The sequence below is a fragment of the Thermobia domestica genome, chromosome 14, assembly GCF_964235325.1.
Source record: "Thermobia domestica chromosome 14, izTheDome1.hap1.1, whole genome shotgun sequence".
In the NCBI taxonomy this organism is placed as follows: Eukaryota; Metazoa; Arthropoda; class Insecta; order Zygentoma; family Lepismatidae; genus Thermobia; species Thermobia domestica.
Window position 1 is genome coordinate 50,935,275 of NC_137467.1, and position 23,994 is coordinate 50,959,268.

At 34.9% G+C, this 23,994-nt stretch overlaps 1 protein-coding gene across 2 annotated transcripts in view; it reads left to right on the top strand.

Moving 5' to 3' along the window:
• LOC145669669 (uncharacterized) overlaps positions 1-23,363 on the top strand; it is a 58,294-nt gene extending 34,931 nt beyond the window's left edge. Inside the window, exons 4-6 of one of the 2 annotated variants that reach the window (XM_081737924.1) lie at positions 8,025-8,151; positions 13,475-13,660; positions 19,909-23,350. In XM_081737924.1, the coding sequence (XP_081594050.1) occupies positions 8,025-8,151; positions 13,475-13,660; positions 19,909-21,680 (2,085 nt within the window). In that variant the 3' untranslated portion in view covers positions 21,681-23,350. Of the gene's footprint in view, positions 1-8,024; positions 8,152-13,474; positions 13,661-19,908 lie in introns of both variants that reach the window. The other variant, XM_081737925.1, reaches the window with a different exon arrangement.
• Positions 23,364-23,994: the final 631 nt, after the last annotated feature.

The window sequence follows — 23,994 nt, forward strand, 5'->3', positions numbered from 1 at the left end:
AACTTGTAGTAGTTGATGACCAATTACTATATGTGGAAACACCATCTCAATACGTTGCTTCGTTTTCGAGTTATTGGGTTTTAAGTATTTTGACCTTTGACCTCGATGACCACTATTTTGGAACTTGTGGTACCTGATGACCTATTACTCAATGTGGAAACAGCACCTCAATATGTGGCTCAGTTTTCGAGTAATTAGGTTTTAAGTATTTTGACCTTTGACCTCGATGGTCATTATTTTGGAACTTATGACCAGTTACTAGATTTGGAAACAGCACCTCAATATGTGGATCCATTTAAGAGTTATTGGGTTTTAAGTATGTTGACCTTTGACCTCGATGACCACTAATTTTGGAACTTGTAGTACCCGATGACCTATTGCTAAATGTGGAAATACCATCTCAATACGTTGCTTCGTTTTAGGTGTCATAGAAAGGGCGTATGCCACATAAACTATAGAACCCAGGTTGAAAAAGGAACGAGTTCACCCTTGAAATGGAGGTTTTTGTGTGTTACGTACTCTCAGTGTAATTTCTGCTATGTTCAATTAGGGGTGGAGAAAATGAATACACCCCCTGTGCTATGTCCGCCATGTTTCGTAGTCTCTGTCATGTTGAAATAGGGGTTGGAAAATATGCTCATAAAAGAGAACGAGTACACCCTCTAAAATGGAGGTCGTAAAAGAGAACGAGTTCACCCCCTTAAAATGATGGGTTCAAATAGGGTTGGAAGGGTGGAACAAGTCTTATGTATCTGCTGTGTGTTCACCTCTGCTATGTTTCGTAGTCTCTGTCATGTTGAAATAGGGGTTGAAAAATATGCTCATAAAAGAGAACGAATACACCCTTGTTGTGTTATGTACTCTTATGTGTTATCTAATCTTCACTATGTTTCGTATTCACTGTCATGTTAAAATAGGGGTTGGAAAATAAGCCATGTTCTTTTATTAGCTGTGCTATGTATTATCTGTTCTGCTGTATGTTACGTAGTGTTATGTGTTATCTTCTCTTCTATGTGTTCGTAATTTCTGCTATATTAAAATAAGGGCTCATAAAAGGGAATGAGTTCACCCCCTAAAATGGAGGTCGTAAAAGAGAACGAGGTCACCCCCTTAAAAGTGCTCATAAAAGGGAACGAATTCACCCCTAAAATGGAGGTCGTAAAAGGCCGTGGTCTCACGGTGCAAGGTGGTCATTTTCTCAGTGGCTTGTGAGTTGTCCTAAGTTGGCTCAGGTCTGGCCCAGATCGATCCATTTTCTACTACTATATATATACACACTCTAAAAGTACCCACCTTTGCTCCTCCAAATTATTATACATTGTTTAAAGATGTATAGTCCCTATTAATCATTGAATTTTCTTTGACAACTGTCAGCGTTGTTAAGACACTGTGAAAATTTCAACATCAAGTCACATGATCGCTCAAGACGGGCAGTATTAAAACAAATGATGATACCGTAAATTGATAGGTATGTCTTTATTTCAGTGCAGCATCAGTGCTCCCAAATAAATAAAATTTCTTATAAAAGTTTCTTCACTCCGCTAAGTCCGTAGGTGTCTGTGTAGTGTCGTATACATGCCAAGACATGACAGAGAGGGAAACACACTAAACTGAAAGGACATATTCGAAATTCCAAATACAACGATATCTCAACATGGAGTCTTTCAGAACACCAGAAAGACCTAAAGCATAAAATCGATAAAGTGAAATTGATAAAATAATTTCATCCTTCGTTGAAAGGCAGGTATAGAAGATTTTACATTGAAACGAGAGGTTCAAAATTAAATTTAGATAAAATATGGACAAAAGTTGGAATATCGTCACGAACACATTCATCATCATGAATGTAAACACTTAATTTCCGTAACCTCTTTCGTTCTAAATATCTTTCCGTGCCTTAGTGCTGACAATGCTGACAGCTTTCAGCAAAAATTCAACGTTTAAATTTAAATTTTTAAAACAATCTAGAATAATTTGGAGGAACAAAAGTGAATTTATTGATAAGATTTCTTTTCAAGCGTTCAAATTACAAAAAACTACACATACTACTTTCCTTAAGGTGACAATTTTTTAGATTTCCCAGCCTCCCAACAAAGTGATCGAATCAAATCAATCATCTGACACTGGTTCCCAGTTACTTCAAGAGTTGCGGACTCTCTTTTTATTGTTAAGACAGCAATTGATGCCATACATTTAAAGTTCGGTATCAGCGTAGTATCAACGGTCACAAAAGTCACGAAAGTCATGAAAAAGTCACGAAATCAGAAAACAATCATGTAAGTCAAGAAAAAGTTACGAAATTTAGCTTTTGGGTGTTTTTTATCTGTACAAATATAAGTACAGACTGGAAAATTTTGTTCTATAAAACGTTAAAATTCACCACCAAAAATGTCTATGGTCGGCTTTAGACACTACCAAATCGCAAGCAAAGCACGCTTCTGTCGCGTGCATGCAATTCGGCCCAAGTCGCACCCAAATTTGCTCTTGAGAATGTTACTAAATTTAATGGTTTGGTAAAGAAAATGTCACGAAAAAGTCACGAAATTTCATTTTGGAATTTTAGTAGACACCCTGTATAATACAGTTGGCACAGAAATACGAAATTTCCCGGTCAACTTACACCGAATATCTCTCTGTCCTCACCGATGTTCCAAGAAACAGCATCACTTAAATAAATAAGGCCAACTTATTTTCCTTAGTACCTATATTGTTTATACTTGTAGCTGACCTATAAATGTCCTAAAAATTTATAGAAAGCTATAAGCGGTTTCATCATCAAAGTATTGTCGATTTCTTCATTGTGTAAAGTTGCTTAATCCGCCACATTGCATGGTTTCCGCCAAGAGATGGAAATATATATATATATATACAGATGGAATGGGCAACTCCTTGATACACTATATACAAAGGAAAAATATTTATCTTCTTGATTTGTTAAATTATAGAAAAATAAACACATGATCTGCGCATAAGGGGTATTCACTTCAGAAGGAAACAACAGTTACATGTAGCACTGACAAACTTCCCACTTAACAGTGGTCCTATATAACAGTACGTTGTCAGACCTGCATTTGTGGACCACAGTAGCTCAGTAGTAGAGAGGTCACATCTGGCGCTGGGGTCCCTGGTTAATCCCAGCTTCCGCTAAGTGGTCTTCATGGTGGAAAAACACCATATGCGTGGGTTTTGTCGGGGTTTTCTCGTATCGTTCCATTTTCATTACTATTATTACCTATCTTATCACCATCGTCTTCCTTAGGCTCGGTGCATACTCGTTTAATGTTAATCTAAAAGAAAAATGCATTTTTATTCTGAGAAATTGTTTAAGAAATAAGAGGGAAAAAAAAGAACTTAGTTTCATCACTAATAGCTTCGAAGAAACCTCTTTTGTTTTTGTGAAACTGAAAGAAACATATATTCCAATACATAAATGCGAGTTACTGTAAATTCACTGAAAATCGGTGGAAAAATCGTCAGAACTATAAGTTGAAACATGTGTATTATCAAAGAAATGTTGGAAAAAGACTGAAATAGTTTTGGTATACTTGTCTCCACATACTTATTTCTCTGTTCGCAGTTTGAACCGGCAAGCTTATGAGGTGTTGATGATATTCTTTTCGAAACAACAATAAAAAAAAGCATTACAACGAACTTTCCATAATTCGAACTTGGATATTTCGAACAAAAGTTTATTCTTCTTGAATACTGTATTGAGAACAATTGTAAAAACTGTGGGTAAATCGAACTTCTTAACCTTACGTTTGAATTACTCAAACTAATTAGACTACAAAAATTTTTAATATTAGGCATACTGCTAATAGATGAAATCAGTTTCAACTGGTTTTCAGCTATCCAGAGGCAGCCGTAGGGAAGAGTGATACAAAGTACAATCCATCTGAGGGTGATGATGAAGACAAAATAGGCAATGAAGTAAAGAAAAAGGTGCCAAACTCACGTGAATTTTCCGAAATGGTTGAAAATTTAAGAATATTTGTTATATATCAACTAAATGTTATTTATAAAATATAGATGAAATTAAATATTTTGTTGACCGTGTGAAAACCATCAGATTAACGTAGATCACGAACTTCTCTAACTCAGAGCAGATAATTAAGGTTATTACTTGTGCGTTGCTTTCTGTTTTAATGCAGTATGTGTTACTGTATTATGTATAATAGGTCTGATTCCTTTTGTGTGTGTGTGTGTGTACAGTAATTTTGTTCGCTTGATTTTAAGTCATTAACATACATACTTTTAGATATTTCGAATTTTGGATAATTGGATTTGTTTTAAATATCCGCTTGGATCTGGAATTAAAGAGTACACTATATCGAGGAATGATTGTGTAGAAATGTGTATATAATTGTGTATATAATATTTTCCCATTGTTTTTCCACTTAACCTTTTATTACTTTCAAAGGACGATAGGAGAGAAAAAAAATATCTTAAATTAAAAATCGAGATTTCAGTGGATTTACACGTTTCATGGTCTCTTAGCCGATAGTTATTTTGGGGTTCTTTTTATAAGGTGACAACAAACCTAAAAAATCGGAAAGTGTCAGGGAATTTAAGAAAACAGAGAAAAGTCAGAGAATTCTGCTAAGAGTCAGGGAATTTCGATTTTGCAAATTTTAAGACTACTTCAAATATGGTTGAGTATTTTTGAACGATGAACTCTATAATTTATTAAGTTCAAGAAATCATTTAGCCAGAATAAAAGAAAGTTGGAACGCTTTCAAAATTTTAACTGGAAACCCGATCAGAAAAAAAAAAAAAAAAAAAAACATTAAGAAGAAGTGCCCACAGATGGTAGATCAACATTAAGAGGGATCTGACAGAAATAGGAATACAAAGTAGAAACTCAATCTATTTGGCTAAGAACAGGTCATTGGAGAGCTTTTGTCAATACAGCAGTGAACCTTCTATAGGCCATAGATTTATATAAATCAGTATTTCGTCAACAACTCTTTATTTTTTTTTTTAAAAAAAAAAGTTTTTCTTTTCTTCGGACGATTTTTTTCAATGATGATTTAGGCAATTGTGTCCATATTTCATAAACAATCCTACAATATGATATAACTTATTTCTGATGAAAAAATCCAGAAGGGTTAGTTTACTCTCGAGAATGAGGTTTTTTCGGACATTTTCTGGAAAACTGTTTAGGCATTTTTCTTTATTTTTTTGTAAATTTAACTAGCTAACAAACAATGTGGCTTAATTTCTTATGAAAAAAAAATCTATAAGAGGATAAATTACTTTGGGGGCGGGGTATTTTCCTCGTAAACGACTCAGGCGATTTTGAATATTTTTTCTTCGAAGTTTTCTTAATAAATATACTCCATGGTTCTGGATAATCACAATAACATTTTAAAACACATTTTTCTGACCAGATCAAAATGAATTATTTAATAATTATACGATTTTTGTTACAGTTTCAAGGACCTAACGTCCTCCTCATCAGACCTGATCTTCTTCATCATCAGGTCTGATGAAGAGGACGTTAGGTCCTTGAAACTGTAACAAAAATCGTATAATTATTAAATAATTCATTTTGTTCTGGTCAGAAAAATGTGTTTTAAAAAGTTTTCTTAGAAAACTTATTTGAATTTTGTTCATACTATATAAATATATATTTTTCATTAATTGCAGTATGACAGAGTTTAATTGAAGAAATGGGAGCGAAAAAGGCTATGATGGTGACCCATACCTTTAAACTTTCAACTGTGCTATGAATAATTGCTGATATTCGGGGGCACAGTAGCTCAGTGGTAGAGCGCTTACCTCTGGTTCGATCTCCGACCAAGTAAATGTGGTGGACAGCATTGTGTCGGTGGGTTTTCTCGGACTCGTGGGTTTACTCCCGTTTTCTGCCACGTTCTCACTCCACCGATTTTTCCATAGTCCCTCACACTTGCTTTAATCATCCGTCTTCATTAGCCTAATTGACATAGTCGTGGTACTTTAAACTGAAAGCTTTATTTCATTTTCAATTGCTTTGCGTAAGTACGGAAAGTTTTATAGACCGATCATGTTCGTCGATCTGTCTGTTCACAGGTATCAGGACAAAGACGGTAAAATTATATTTTTTTAGAATCGATTTAGCGTTCCAGTTCTCCCATAACCCTCTATTCAAACCGCAAGAACCAGTTGACAATTTCCGGTTGCAACATTGATTACCAAAGAACCGAAATGGTAATACGTTGGCAAAACAGTTAGGAGAGCAAACTAGAGAGCACAAAAACGACCGATTTTTTTTTTTTTAATTGTTGCCGTGATCACTGCGACACACCTGTGCTGGATGATTAACATGAATTAAATTTAGAAAGGATTTGCCCAATTTAATGACAAACACACGCAAGAAGACATCATAGTAACATGACATAAGTGGACATTTGCACAACAAAACATACCTTTAATAAGCTATATGGTACTCCCGAATTATTACAACTGTTACACGTATGTTTGACATTGATTATGTCGATGGGACGTTTCCCCGGCCCTCCCATATAATCATTTCCAACTGTTCTAAAGTTGCAGCTGGTGTTGGTCTAGCAGCAGTAGTCTGCCAGGTGTGTTCCAGAAGTGCTCAGTACGATTTAGGTCTGTACAAGACACTGGCCATACCATTCCGTCGATATCCTCTGCCTGCAACATCATATCTACCGTACGTGTTTAGTCAGGTTGGGCATTATTGTCCATATAAATGAAATGACTGCCAGTTGCTGAAGTCATAGGAACAAAGCGAGGCCTGAGGATCTCATTTTTGTACCACTGAGATTTTTAAGAATTCCATTCCAGATGTTATGGCAGACCTGTGCGTCGTCCTTCACTGATTCCTCCCTACTACAGCATCACTCGAGTACCTCTATATTGTGATACTTGCTGCACATGGGATTATAATTTTGCGATCCTTCTTCTCTAGATGAGAATGCATCGATTGCCTGACTGTTAGCTGAAACGTGATTCATCCGAGAACAGGACAGTGCTCCATTCACTACGTTTAGCATCCCATTTCAGTGACACTCGACATCCTGTTGCCAGTACAAACCTACGCTTCAAGTTAGTTGCAGTAGTTTGCACCTGTTTCTCCGAGCCGATAAAACTAACAAGTAACACTTCGCTCTTTTGAATCCGGAATGCAACACATCCTGAAAGAGCCAGTACAAACTAAAATGCTATGGACTTCCAGCATGAGTCAGCAATGGGTTCGGGAGTTTTGGGCCTGTAAAGTTAACATAGGGATCCATAGGAAATACGTCTTAAGCATTTCCCTGACGTCCTAATTAAGTGACATTCAGCAGGTGTCTTTACTAAAAGAACAATACAGTCAAACTACTAATGTTTAGATCAGTAGTTATGTATAGCTCCTGTTAGCGCATGTAACGGTCGAAAATGTATTACTAAGGTCTCGTAATTTTGGAAATGAAGTTGTGTGTGGTTTGATAAGAAAAATTAAGTTGAAGTAAAGTAGTTGGATTAAGTAAATTTAGCAATAGAGGGCCACCTTGAATCCACGTATACACAAGAGGTATCGTTGATTGTGATATAGTGTATAACAATCTCAGATTTAAAAGAGACTTTAATGTGTGTTAGAATGTGTCTACTTTATACTGCAATATAACATTAAAATAATAATAATAATAATAATAATAATAATAATAATAATACACACAAAGGTAGGTGACAAAATAACAGTATTGAATATAATAAGATTTTTGTCAAAAGAAACACTGACCGAAACTTAAAACCCACTGTATTTTAAATTATAATAACTAGCGGTTTCGTATATCTAACATATCCTTCTTCAGACACTGTCAAAAATAAATGAAAAAAAAAAAATGTTAAAATAATCAATCCAAAGCCATGGATAGTCTTGCTATCGAAGTGACTCCAAGATTTTTATTTACGGAATGGAACTTTTACATAAAAATGCAACATGAACCGTGAACTTGTATGAAAAATAACCCGAAAATGTTCTGAAGTATATTTTCAGTAACAAATTTTTGCCTTTTTCTTTCTTTCAGAAAAATAGAAAAGTAATTCCTTGTTATTGGGAGGACCAACCGAGTGGATGCCGTAAGCCTCATTGTCCATTTCGGCATAAAAATACGAAGACTACGCTACCTGCGGATCCAGATAATGCTAAAGATTGTAAGTTGATCAATTAAAAGATTTCTTGCATAAACAAGCTCTCAGTTGCATGGCTGTTTATATAGTGAAATATACTATTTTCAAATGCTTTTTTATAAGCAATATATTTCTCTACAGCGAACAATTGAAGTAACTTTCCATTTCTTTTTAAGTACTTTCCACGATCTTGATTCTGAAAAAGCGAAGTAAACACCTAATTTTCTATAACATTAAGGTCAAATAATAAATCAAGCGATTTATTCTCCTTTTAACTATTTTCTTTCGAAAGATAACTTCAGTTTAACAATATTTATTACAACTGTGCTTATCCAAAAACTATAATTCAACTGTGAACGTTTCGGCAATATATATAAAAAGTGCGGTTTTAAAATTTATTGGCTGATTACATAAGGAATTTCAAGGCACAATTTTAAGTTTTCTCTGCTCAGATTTCAAATATTGTAGGGCAAAAGATATCAAAATCCTCTAGATGTAGTGGTAAGTTTTGTCATTTTTCTTTGACCAATTACATTTAGTAGTGAATGAAATGAAACAGAGGTGAAATCAAAGAGACTTCAAAGAGTGTTTCATTAAGTATCAAGGCAGGTATGGTGGCTCAGTGGTAAAATGCTTACTTCTGGTGCGTGGGGTCCCTGATTCGATACCGGAAGAGACATATTGTTGAAAGAGGCAAGCATTACATGAACTAATGATGTACAGAAGATGATCAACGGGATATATAATTCTACAAGCAACGTTAGTTTTCTGAATGGATCTGAGGATGGCAATAAATATTTGCGGAAACATTCGCAGTTAAATTATAATTTGCATGGTTTTGGATAAATATTGTGTTAACAGATACTGAATATGAATCCTAATTAATCAAGTAGCAATTTCAGTTTAACGATTTTATAATTTTGGTTAGCTCTGCGTTTTAATTTATAATTGATTCGGGCGTTGATAAAAGTAAACTTCGCGGGATCACAGGAAGGACTGTGGCGGTCGAAATGGGTTTTAGATGTGTGATGTGAGGTCAGCACATTAGATCCCATCACCATGATTTCTGACATTCTAAACAGGAGTTCGCTATGTCTTTAAATTATTCCATTGCCTTACAACGCTAAATCAATACTGATAGAACAACAAAGAATTTGAACGTTTCGTTTTTGGCTGTACCCCTTGAGCAACTAATTGTGATTTTATTAGAAGGAAAACGAGAGAGAATAACCGGACTAGAATTATGATCTTGAAGCTTTGCTGGCGTCTACTATTAATCCAATGTTCTCGGGATTGCTGCCAGAGTGAGTGTTGCTGTGCTAAGCTTTCGTTACCATACAGTGACAACATCTTCAGAGCTATGTGTTGGAGTGTGCTGGTCGTACAATTTATACTGTCGTCTTTAAGAATCGCTGTGTTTCTATCGGTTGTTTTTGTTGGCCAATGGCGTGCTTTGATTTTGCTGGTGGAAACTGCTCTCTGATTGGCTGATGGTTCTTTTCGTACTGAGAAGCTGGATCCAGATGTCAGGTAGATGATAACCTTCGTCTCTGTTGATGGATGGCTTGTATGTACGGATGAATAGAGATTCATATATTTTCCTGTCCCAGAACTGTTTGCTTCTCTTTAGTGCTTCAAATTGGTCCCACATGGCCGTATGATTGCATTGTATGCAGTGTTCGGCTATTGCAGATTTTTCAGGTGGTTTAAGTCTGGTGTGTTGCTGGTGTTCTTTCATTCTGTCTTCAATGTTCCTTCTCGTTTCACCTATGTAAGTAGCGTTACATTCACAGGTGATCCTATAGATGCCTGGTGTCTTTAATCCCAGTGAGTCTTTTGCAGTTGGTAGTAAACTCCTGATCTTCGGTGGAGGGCAGTGTACAGTCTTGATGTTGAATTTTTTCAATAGTCTTGCTAGTTGGTTGGACATTTTTCCCATATATGGAATAACTGCAATATTTTCCTTGTCTGCCGTGTTGTCCTCTTTTGTGGTGCAATTTCTGCTACTGTATTTTCTCATGGCTGTCTAGAATTGTTGGAATCGCTGGTAAAACAATAATTATTTACACGTGCATTGCATAACTTTATTAACTACAGTACAGTAGTATTTAATATAAACTATTTGTTGCGCCCGATTCTTCCGCCCGCTGTATACTGTAGACTAAAATTGTACTTAATTAAAAGGTTTCTTTTTTTTTTTAACTTTCGGTTACATATATTAACGCTCAAATCTAAATATGGCTACGGACTTTGTTCTAAAATAAACATAAAGTATGTTCATGTTCAGTATCATCGTTGTCCATTTTAAATTGAAACAATATACGGTACATTAAGTTGCCTTTAAATCGTCTCAGTATATTACTGTAGAAATGACACAAATATTAATGCAAAAATCTACGACTCTTATCCTATTTTGAAATAATTAAGTTGAAAGAAAACTTGCAACTAAATTGTAACAGTAGTTTTTAAATTGGCAAAGTAAAGTACCTGCATGTTAGCAACACCAGTTAGCGTACCTGTTTATTATTTGGAATTAACGTGAGACATAGAATGAAGAACTGAGGGGGTTTCCCTTTTATAATTAGAATATATTAAATACTATAGTGTGTAAGTAAATCTAATATGTTTTGACATGTTTTTCAAAGAACTGTGACCCCTTCGAAAATCCAAGAGAGGGCAGTTGCTCTCATTGCCCCACTGTGCGGGCGACCATGATTAACTAGTATCCTGTAAGTTCATATTGTGTTCTCTGAAGGTGTTGGAGGTAGAGCAATGCAATGATAAAGAAGTCAGAGTGTCCAATTAAAAGTCCCCTATTAGGAGAGGTGAAGTGCCGACCGGGCGTGGTGCCAACCTCCCAAACAGTGTGGACCATTGGTGCGGAGAGTGTGGTGCGTCGTCATAGTATTTAAACTATCTGACGTAGGCAATTATTGCCGCATCTACCGGGGGAGACCAGAGCCTTCCAGCTGGTAATGCCTAATCTATCAAACGGTCTACATTAGTCATTGGTACCGGTAATGTATGGTGTACCTTTACCGTAATAAGAGATAAGACAGATCTTGAAACCCTGTCACCCTTGCTGGGGAAGGAGAGGCAAGCTTCTTTAATACGGTGACTTACACGTATCGTTAGGTGCATGAGAGGTACTCAGTACCTACCATGTTCGTGGTACCTCAGGACGTTAGAGAGTTGACCTGTCTCTTGTTTCTGTGGCTATTTTTGGAAGATCGTACCGAAAGAATGGAAGGCTTCGGCATACCTCCCAAGTGGACAAATAACGCGTGCACGTGGGACTGGAAGGTGCAGGTAGTGCGGCTCAGTAGTAGACTGGTTACCTCTGGTGTGTAGGGTCCGTGGTTCTATCCACGATCAAGTACGTTTGTGGTAAACGACATCGTGTCCTTGAGTTTTTTTTCGTGGTTCTCCCTTTCCATCTGCCATTCTCATTACACCAATTCTTCCATTATCACTCATTTCCCTTAATCATTCATCTCCCTTAGCCTAAAATAGCATAATCGTGGGACATTAAACTTAAAGATTTCATTTTTTTCAACCAGAAGGTATTACTATACACACTCAGGGGCGCTAAGGAGCTATTAAAAATATAGGGTCGAACTTAATGGATTTAACCCATTCTTTAAAAAACGTTCTAAGTATTTCATTGGCAAAGAAAGACCACAGTTAACGCAGCTCCTGATAGTTACGGACCAGCGGACAACGGAAAAGTCACGAAGCATGGTAGATGCTTCAAATCTATATATATATCTAATTAAAAAAAGAAAGGTATTTGCTCATTTAATGAGCCCAATAATTATTTGACACTGCTACCGGTTCCAATAACTGTTGCTCCAGCTTGTAGTAATGTACTCGCCCATTTCTAGCACGATAGTCCTTCTACGCTGAGATAAATACATTGACATTGTAAGGCTAGTCATATCATTTATATTTTTATTTGTCATAACTGCATCCGAGTAATTAAGTCTGTTCTCTTTCTGTTATCGCGAAAAAGAAAGTAAGAATACTAATTAATTTAATGACAGCCTGTGAATATTAAATGGTTTACTTTTCAGAATGGTCATATGAAGGGTACGGGGAAAATACAAGGAATGTCCATGTATGTGCTTTTTCGGGTGCTTTGTCCTATCTGCTGGTGACTCTTGATACTATTTGACTGTGTATCCCATGCATGCGTGAATGTAGAAATGTCCATGTAAAAAGGGGCAATGATTTAACTAACCCTACTCTTTTTATGCGGTTTTCATAAAACGCCGTTTTCTCAAAAATGTATTTTTATGACATTCCTTCTTTTTTCCCCTTACCCTTCATATGTTCGTTAGCATAATAAAGTGGTGGGAGAGCGTGGTGAAGACCTAATTTTTCATGGAGATTCTTCAAAGGCATCAACGAACTCAATACGAACTGGATGTCAGTGTGTGTGTGTGTGTGTGTGTATGTTATTTGCTTTTTTCAATTTTGAGCCCTCCTTCGATAGAGCACCGAAAACTGTCGGAGAAAGTGATGGAACTGTTCGCGTCACTCTTACCGTTCCCAAGCTATTGGCCAAAAAGTTACGATTTCGGGAGATTTTAGGAGGTATATCTCGAGAACCGCAAGTCATAGAGAGATGATATTTTGCGAATTCTTCAATTTTGTGCCCTCCATTTTGAGCACTATAATGATTAATTTCATATTCTTTAAACAGCCGTTTTACATGTTGATTATAAAATTCACCTCCTAAAGCTGTTTGTATGTTAAACACAGACAACTTTTTTTTTTTTTTTTTAATTTTTGTTATTGCTTTTACAATTTCAGGAACTTTCTTTTATTTTTAACGGAACACAATATGCATATCGTGAAAAGATAACAATACAACATAATATATATTTGTAATTATTATTGTTATACTTTGTAATATTTTGCATATCCGCTAAATCCATTTGTAATATTTGTTGTCTTCGCAAAATAACATATCGTAGAACGTTTTAACAGAACTCCATACGAAACATGTGGAAAAAAATAGTACTCAAGGAAATTATAAATGGATAGATATATTATAAGAATTGTTTAATGAGTATAATAATAAAGTACATAGAACAATTAGTATATAGCCTGTAGAAGTTTAAAAAAAAAATCTTTTTAAGTTCGTTCTGGGAATGATCTTGGAGCATTCTCAACTAGCTTTAGTATTAATTTTTGGTTAAGATTCTTCAGAGACAACCTTGTAATCTGCAAATGACGTACACTTAGCTCTTTTAAATAGCATGATTTGTCCACATTGTTAATACATACTCTTAGATTCTGTAAGTTGTGACAAGTACTAACATTTATATTATGTATATTTCAGTAATTCTGCCTGTCGCATCAGGCATGCAAAACATTCCGGAGAGCGATGAAGTGATAAAGCTGAAGGAGGATGTAGGGAGTGATAGCGACTCTAGTAAGATTAATCTGCGAAGAGTGAGCCAAAGTAGTGATGCTGGCTATGCCGGAAGCCCTCCTGTGGATCCAGTGGTTGTGAATTTTGAGGAAGGTATGCGACTGTACTAGTGCTCAAGATTAAGCTTTCATCACGTGTGAAGTTTAGAAAAGAAAATGTTATATCGTTTGTACGTTGTCATAGTATGGTTGAATGTTGTGCTGAGATTCGATCTGAAAGCAGAGTTGTGATATTAGCATGCAGCAAATTGCTGTATATCTGGATAGTTTACAGTCTTCACTTTAAAGTGCAGCTTATTATTTCATCTAAGTTTATATATATACACATTTGTTTGTTTTGTTCAGAAGCAGGAAATGTTCCTTACAGATTGTTTGTTTGTTTTTGTTCTTTTAAGTTTTTATAAACACTAGAAATATCCTTAATTTCTATATTATTACGTTGTTATTATATTCTTAAAACTGTTCAAAGTTTAAAACCTCAAAATAATAATAATATTTATTATTACTATTAAAAAAAAAAAAGAAAAAGAGAGTTTGTATGCTCAATTTCACTTTGTTTACGAAGATTTTGATTCAAAGTTAGTGTGGTTCCTATTGTACAAGTAATGACAAACATATTTATTTATTTTTTTTCTTAGAAGAAATATAATCATTCTAAATTGAATAATACTGAAACTAGTCTTCCAGATTGTCCTTTAAAAGAAAAAAGTATATATTTTAATTACATAAGATTTCATATATTAGCACAATTGTTGTTGGCATGCCTGCGTATGTATGCATGGATACGTGTATGTTCTGAGTTGTGTGTTTCACTTAAACTCTGAAATTAAGAAAAGTAGCTGGGTAATACATATCTAATTTTTTTTCCCCGGAATATGGGTTGATCAAAGATGAGTTTATTTTCTTATTTGTTATCAGTATTTTTCTAATAAATATATTTAAGTGGAATGCTTAGAAGCCGCAAAATGCCTGTCTTGTCTTTTGTCTTCCTAGAAATTTAACAAAATGTTTAAATGTACCGTTGAAAGTATATAAATTTAGAAAACCTATATATAAATAAAACCAGAAAGTATTGTATAATGTAAATTACATGATTAATTCAATGAAAGAGAACAGTGAATTGTGTGATCGTGTATTTGCTTATTTACATTGTATGATGTACAGGCAGTTTCAAAAGTACTGAACCCACTCAGTGCATGTTCTCTTTTCCAGTAACTTCAGAACAAATAGATTAGTACAGTTGTTAGTAACATAGAGAAAATATTTATTTCTCTGCGTTAAAAAAAAAAAAATAGTTTTCAATTTGTTCTGAACTTAACGAAAGAACATACATGTATATATAGGTGGTTATATACTTTTGCTAGTGACTGTACGTATGCATCTGAATGAATGTTTATATTTATGCTTGTGTGGACGTGTGTGCTTCTTGTGTTGAATAAAATACTGAACTGCAAGAATGCATTTACTATTTTTTTTTTTTTTTTTTTTTTTTTGAATACACTGTGGAAAAACTGCAATAGTAAAGTTTTTATATTGAAGCTTCATATGTGTATTGTGACTGTTTACGACTAATAATATAAAACAGGGCTATCTTAAAATCGGCAACAAATCTAGTCAAACAGCACAAAATAAACTCACTAATTTTGCATAACTGTATAATTGGCCTTCCATGGTTATTGTTGTTTGATGCCTCTTTCGCCGTTAACGTAATAGTTATCCTATGCATCCATTAATCACGGCTACCGTCTGGGATATATAACTAAGTCTTTGATTAGAAATAGGCAAATACTGGATCATTGATCTATTACGAAAAAGAAACGCTTGAAACTAAACGCAGAAGCGAATCCACGGGATAAGGAATCAGAAAGGTTTATTCCACTGTTTCGAAAACCTAGGTTCTTGAAAAATTCCGTGTCGTTATAATGATCAACTTGATTAGATGCACCACTAGTTACGCGAGTTTTCTATTAATTGTGATGGAAGTGCTGCTAATTACCGGTTAGCAGTTTCAACCTGAAATTACTAATACAGGCTTTCAACTTCTGGGAATCATGATAGTTTCCGAAATAATTGTACCTTCAACATCTCTTTTCGGGGTTGGTGATCCCAAACACAGTGTATCACCACCACTTAATTTACCTGTGGGATGGGAATCTACAAGAACACGGCTTCACTTTGGAGGCGACTCATCAGTTTTGTTCACCTTTTTTGGCATCTAGAGATGATGTAGAGGGATCAGAAGGTGCTTCCACAGTAACCGTTACGGTTTTCTATAATTTCTCTTCTAATATTGACAATTACCCTCAAATGCTGGATGCTTTATTGATTGTTCATGATTCATTGCAATTTGTCTGGCCAAATTTCTCAGTATTGGTCGCTGCCGATTCTCTTACCCAGTTTCAACTTTTAATGTTACTATGGCTCTTTCATCTAAGCTTGTGGCTAAACTTTCAGCCAATCCAGCTCTAGCTTGATCGTGGAAACACATCGCTACGGCTGGAGACAATAAAAGATTTCTTGAAATCCCGTCCCGTTTTAGGCTTACCAAAAGGTGGTAACGCGAGCACCCTGCTTTACCTACTATTCTGATGAGTCAAGCCGTGATTAATGGATGCAAGGAATAAAACTTTTCGTGGCACAAGGCATTAGATGTTGCATCAATATGATAGAGCAATATACCACCATAATATTTCTTCTTTACAAGTAATGTTTATACAAAACGTATGGATCAGCGATTTTCTATACTGTTTTAAAATCTTTATGCAGAATACCAAATATTCATCTTTCTAATCTTCAACTTTACTGTGTTTCCTTTTTCTATAGATGTGCTTATCAGACTGTTCGTAGTGTGTAAAGTTGAATTGTTTTCTAATATCGATTGAAGATTTGCTACCAGACATATTAACCATCATTAATATAAAATTCATATATCAGCGCTTAAAAGTACTAGCTTAAAATAATCGTTATACTTTTTACATGATATAAATGTCTTTAGTATTCAGTTTCTTATTGTTTCAAGACTGAAAAGAATTTTGATCAAATGGATACAAATACAGTGTGGTACGAAAAATGTTTACAACCTGTAGCACTGTATCCATAACCAAATTATTTTGATTAGGTTATCTATTTTTTTTCCTCATTAAAAAATGAATTAACGTAATCTGATAATACGAGGAACATTTTTATAGAATACATTGCAAAAATTATAATTTTCATGTTGTGGTTCTTTTTCTAAAGCATGGAATTATTGTAGAATGTGTGTTAAAAATAGATAAAAATGATTGTTTGAAAGATATAAATTATAATGCGACAAAATTTTTAATTTTAGCATTCTTTTCTTTCTTTTCTTTTTGTAATGTTTAGGTATGATCTGTCAGTAACTTGTGGTCACAATGATACATTTGAGTACTGTTATACACCGGGTGTATCAAAAGTCCGGGGCCATATGCCAACTCCGTCATTGCGTAATGATTTAAAAGAAAGAAAGAAAAAAAGGAAAACGAAGGTGGTTTGAAACAGGTGGTTTTTACTATAAAATGTATTTTTCCGTTCGCACCAGTTGATTAGGCTCCATACTTGTAAGGCGCCGTATGTTAAATATAAAAGTAACGTTTCCAATTCAGCAGGCAGTTTGCACTAGTTAATTACGCTCCACACAGGTAAGATGCCCTGTATTAAAGGAGAAAGTAACATTTCCAATTCAGCAGGCTGGTTCGAACGAAACATAAGGACACGCAACAATGGCACGGAACACGCGCATATTGTTGTGTGTGCGAGAACGTAGAGAACAGCTCCAGTCCGTTTCCCAACAATGCTGTATTGTTGGTATGGTTAGGCCGCAATAGCACAGTGTGCTGAACTGGCATCGTTTCTTTTTCATTTAACATTCGGCGCCTTACGTATGCGGAGTCCAAACGGCTTGTGCTATTGGAAAAATTCCACCATTTTATATTGAAAATCAACTATTTCCAACAACTTTCCTTTTTTTTTTTTTTTTTTTCGTATCCTTGCTCATAATGGAGTTGACCTATGGCCACGGGCTTCTGATACACCCTGTATATAGTTGTATCAAAGGGATTCCGAAGTGGACACGGAAAACGAATTACATACCAAACAAATAGTAGAAATCTTAATAACCACAGTGTTTAAAAAACTACTGTAAATTCTTTCGTTAAGTGTTTGAAGTAGAAAAAAAAGGAAAAAAGTAAACTAACTAACTCCAGATGAGTGGGATAAATTAAAAAATTCTATCCTTTATGGAGTTCACTAGAGATTCCACTGTTACTTTTCTGTTTCTTAATTTTTTGCTTCCCCTCCTTACCTGATGAACATATTAACGACAGTGTTCATAGTATTGTAGCGTGATTTTTTTCTATTTTCACTATTTTTCTGGGAAGTAATTCGTTATATGCAGGTTGTTTCACCTGTAATCGCAACCTAACCTTGCGTTTTCTCCGTAATCACAACCAGTAAATTATCTTTCCCATTGCTTTGATACAAATGTCACCTTTTTTGTCGACCTTCCATTCAGAAGCTGTTAGTTGAACCATTTCTTGTCACTACAACTGCCCATGATGAAAGCCCAGTGTTAACCTTAGAAACACCAAAGTAACTAATCGCTGTGGACTTCAGAGCCCCCCTTCCCCCGTTGGTGTTCATAAGGTTAACAATAAATTGATTCCTGCAGCCGTGAACATTTGATCCTCGAATTTGTTGAGTTACACTTCAGTGATAAATGTTCCTAGTGATATTCCGCTTTAGGTGCCTTTTAGGCTCTCAATAACAAAATCAGTCTACTATGGACCATACACCGTATTTTTGGAAACTGCCAAAAATAGAATTGACGTCAAAGATACGCTCTACGTCTTGACACTTATAATACATCTTGAAATAAAGCGCTTTTCTGTTGGCTTTCGTGATACAAGATCATTGCTTACTTTTCGGTAGCGGGGAACTAGCAAAATTACGAGACTTCAACAGTGCCTCTTTTTATCTGTCCTCCGAGGTTTCAAGTTCTGTTGAGGAGTTCATAAATCGCATATCTAGTTGTTTCGTAACATTGGATCAGAATATTTGCTACGCTCTCATTCTTTCTATTGAAAGGAGAAAAGGAAGGAGTGTTTAGTTTAGTATGTTATAAAAAAAAAAAAAAAAAAAAAAAAAAACCGACTAAATCCGAGAAGCATTTGAGTACAATATAAGGTAGAAAACGAATATTTTTTGTTCGTTTGTTTGGGGGAGGGGGTTCAGTTCATAGACTGCGTACAGCCAATTCTCTATTTCTTGAAGACATTACGCATTCAGCGCTTAATAAAAAGCTTTATATTGACACATTCAAAACAATGAATGACAAACGTAGTAATTTTTTAAAATATAGTTACTTTTCTTATCTTTGCTTTTTTATCATGATACACAAAATTTGTATTACTTCATGCCGTTTCCTACACTGCAAAAAAACTCGATACAAAAGATACAAATTGCTATGCAAACAGCATTATTTAATAATAATAATAATAATAATATAAATAATAATAATAACCGATATACTGTATTAAAAAGTTAGTTTAGTTAGGCCTAACTAAAATTATACAATAAAATTAGCTAAGAAATATGTAAGAAATGACAATAAACTACTTAAAACTTACGCGTATAATATGAAACAAAATAACGAAAACTCAACTGTGACCAAATGTTACATTTTTGCAGTAATGTGAGTACTGTATATACGTCCGGCATCTCAAATTAATGATGCTTGTTTCATATCGATACATTTTCTTGGGCAAAGATCTTTCTTTGTATAATTCTCTTTTGAAAATCGGTTCTGCTGTTTCGGAATAGTGGCATAACATACAGTTACACTTGATTTTGTATGTATTGCAATATGAATTACTAGAAGAGTCCCACTTCAGAATGTCTTTGCTTCAGCTATGTATAATTCTCTGTTAAGGTGTACTAAAAATTTATGCATTCGTTCCAAAGTTACTGACGAAGCAAAACATACCTAAGTAAACATTTTTTTTTTTCTAGCGATCGTTCTTGTTTCTGTGAAATGATAATATACGTTATATTGGTATGTGAGCTCTTTTTTTCATTAGTATTGGAAATTGATTTCGCGAAGAAAATAATCCAAAAGGTCTCAGTATGAAGTTTCAATATTACGATTGCAGGCAGTTAAAATGCGGTAATTTTATTTTATTAATTCTGCTTTTTTTGTTTCGTGAATTCCTTTTTTTTTGTGTGTGTGTCTGTCTTTGGAGATATATCGCAATTTATGAGAGAAAAAAAAAATGATTTGACAGTATAACGAATTACGGTAACTAATAAATAAACTCATTCTTGCAGAGTCAGATAATGAAAGTGTACCGTCAACAACACCAAGTAAGAAGAATAATGGCAAGAAAGTGCACATTAAAACTCTAGAAGAGATCCGATTAGAGAAAATCCAGGAAGAATCGGCTGCTTACTACAGATACGACGGGAGTTCGACAGAGGAATCGCCGCTGAGTAGTGACAGCCCGACTGACTCAATCATTGTTACGACAAAAAATAGTGATGTTTGGAGTAGACTTGGCGATGAGTGTGGGGATTTAAGAAAAGTGCTTATTACGAAGAAGAGTAAGCAGAAAAACGAAGACAGTAATAACAGTGGGGTGGAAACAGGTAATAAAAAAGCCAGTCGAATAGTGAAGCTTTCAGGTGCTGAAGATAAGAATTTGGATTTTCACATCAAAAGTTTGGACGAAATACGTAAAGAGAAACTAAAAGCTAGGGATAAACAAGAAGAGTTTAGTGAGGTGGAACAAACTGAATCTGTGAAAGAGACTGTTAGTGAAAATAATCATGAAAATATGTTGAAATCGGAGTCAGTTATCGAACGAAGGGTTCGTGGCATTCGAGGTCCAATAGCACGTGTGCCTCCTTTACGTAGACAGTGTGATATGAAGTCAGAAATCGATTCTACTAATAATGATGTTGATGATATTCAAGTGAAAACATTGGAAGAAATTCGTGCTGAAAAAGAAACAATGAAAATGAAATCGACTGAAAATGGCGTGAATAGTAATGCACGGAGAAAAAGGGCTCATTCGCCAATTGTTTTTGATTTGGCTTCAAAAGCAAAAGTACAATGTAAAAGTGATTCTGAGAACGAAAATGCGCGTAACGCACTAAGTACAAAACAGGAGCAATGTCTCTTAAAAGATAAGGACGAAAGTGAATTGGATTCCGGAAAAGCACCACGGTTGAAGAGAACCAAAAGCGTAGAAGTGAATGAGAATAACAAAACGAGTTCTCCGTTAGTAAGGAGATTAAAAAGGTTCGCGAAACATTTATTTGCTGAAGAAAATGAACAGTCGGTATCGGATAATAGTAATGCTGATACACAAAGTTGTTCTAATCAGACGTCCAACAACAAGAGAAATGTTGACAGCGAAATAAGTTCGTCGAAATATAGTGGAGAAGATCGCTCAGAGAATGAAAAGAAACTAGATGACGGTAAACTATCTGTGATAAATGTGATCTCAACCAATGATAATAATAATAAAACAAACTCGTCCATGCCGAGGAAAAGGAGATTTGTTTCTAATCGTAATGAAATTACTAGCAGTACTAGTAATATTGAGAATAGTGATAACGAAGTTTCGTTACCTTACCAGAACAGAAAAGTTCGATTAAAAAGACGGCGTAACAATGAAGAAGTTAGTAGTAGTACAGGTAGTTTAGCAATAGATTCAACTAGTACCTCAGACCCGAGCCAATCTGAAAGGTTACCCAGTCAGAACGATAGTGTAGTAGTAAGTAGTAATACTGATGAATCTGAAGCATCAAAAGTAACATCTAATCCTTCCATAGATAGACTTCAGACTTCTATAGATACAGAAAACTCTAGTATTGAGTCTCCTGTAGTAAATGTAGTGTCTAGTAGAACGAGCAGTCAGGTAAGTACACCAAAGACTGCAGATTCAAATGTACCTCTTAGTAAGAATTCTCCATCCTCTCATATTGAGATCGAGGACGATTTGTTATTTGTGATACAAGATGAACTTCCTACTTCTGAACATGTCGAAACTGAAGATAGTGTGCTTCAAGATATTGACGAATTGTTAAATGACTGAAGATTGATAGATCTCAGTAACTTTTATTAAAAAATAGAAAATTTCAAATGTTAAATATTTATATATTTTTCGTACAAAAGAAAAATGTTGTTACTTAATGATAAGTACTTCAGCAGTGGCAAACTGTTAGTTTTTGTTATTTGATTTTGGTATTATTGCTGTGAATCAAAGAGGACGAATGTTCAAAGAGAGAAAACAAGTGTGTAAATTTAGTTACAATTAGATTAATTTTAGATCAAATCTTTCTTGTTAATAATAATAATTATTATTAAATAATCGTATGCCCATTCTGTAGTAATTGTGCAAGAGTATCCTAAGTATGAGTATAAACAACAATTAAGTTTAAAATATTGAGAGATATATTTTGTTAATGCATTTAGTAATGAGAATATGACAGTTTCTCTTTTGAGTTGAGAATTGAGTGAATGAGCTGAGTACGAAAAGAAAAGAAGAATAATTTCTAGTTTAAGGGAAATTGGATTTTTTTTGAGTACATGTTACAGGTTAGATTGAAAAATAAGTTCTTATTATCATGTGAAGGATTTTTGTTGTTACTCACAGGTTCGAGTGAATTTTCTGTAAGAACTTAAGTAATTTTTCTGTAGAAAGAAAAAATGAAAACATCACATCTTAGCAGTATTTGTGTGTGTGGTAAAACAGAAAAAAAAACTACATTGTATATGAATTGCTAAGGAAAAGAAGAAAAATGCACTACCTTAAAACTCTGTTTAAATTTGATACAAATCCCCCGAAACCCTTGTTACGTTAATTGTGTGTCAGTACTGTTGATAACGTGTATATTGTGAAGGGGGCCGCGGTGGCTCAATGGTAGAACGTTCACCTCTGATACATGAGGTTCTTGGTTCGATCCCAGCTCGAGCAAAGTGAACTTTGTGGTGGACAAACACCATATGCGTGGGTTTTCGTGGGGTTCTGCAGTTTCCTCCCACTTTCTGCATTCCACTATTTCATTTATTTCATCATCACATCTCCTTTAGCATAGCCGGCATAACCGTAGAACTATTTTTTCAATATTGTGAAGTTTTGTGTGATTTCATTTATTTTTTCAATATTGTGAAGTTTTCATGGATATAAACCTTTGTTTGTTTGTTTTTCGATCTCAAACATATAAATAATGCAGTATCTGACATCGACAAGTATGTTCTAAAGAGGTGCTATAACTCAAATTAAAATGAGATGAAATCTTTCAGTTTATTGTCTCAAGTTTATGCTGTTTAGGTCATGATGATGGTAGAATTGGTGGAATGAGAATGTGGAAGAACATAGAATGAAAATGTGCGGGGCCCGAGTACCCCGAGAAAACCCACGGACAGATGTTGTCCACCACATGTTGTAACTCAACAACAGAAAGATCCAGAAGAACGAAGTCCAGGTTTTCGCACTTTAAAGTAATTTTAAATATAAATCTGACAATACAGTTTTCAGAAACCGTTTTTACTATATGAAATGAAGTACTAATAACAGTGGAAAAAATCGTCAAAGAACACTGCTATAGGTGAAGAGCATATTCAAACGCGTACTTTAATTCGCTCTTGTGTAAAAGTTTAGAAATATTACTTGACACGTTCTTCCCTGGACCTTTCAATTTTAAGATATACGCTTCAAGTCCATGTACAGTGACTATATAAGGGACTAAAATCAGCTCACTCAACAATCTGTTAGCATCTATTTACAATAGTTCATTTAGGAATAAACCATCTCTATCTGATAGCTTCTGTCTTGAATGAACACCCCGGATTTTATAAATATCTATTGTGAAACTATTATTTTGGTATGAGAACTTTGCCTCCTTGTGTTAGAGGCAATACTCCCTAAAGCATAAAATGTGATGACAGGTGAAGTCGAGATCTAAGAGGTTGCAGATTACAGTGCATGTGTAGGGTCTGACAATTTTAAAATTGAAATTCTGACTAGATTGGTTATTTCACGTACAACCCTTTATTACCCATTTTAACTATAACTCAAAGATTTTATTTACAACAGTTTGTTATGAAACATACCACTCCTAGTTTTTGAAAATTAGATTTTCTGTTTTTCAAATGATTTCCGCAATATTTTCTATTGTTTGAAAGATACGCGGTTTTTCTGGAGGTCTTTTCTTCAGGGAAAGTTCGTAACCTACAACAATATTGTGTTGCTATTTGGAACACAGTAATTCCGATAAATGTTGAATTGCCAGCGAAATGCACACTCAAGGACAAGAACTGACTTCTTTTTCTTAAATGAATAATAATAATAATAATAAAAACATGATGAATGCTCAGTGTTCTGCTGACCAACACTTCATGGCAAG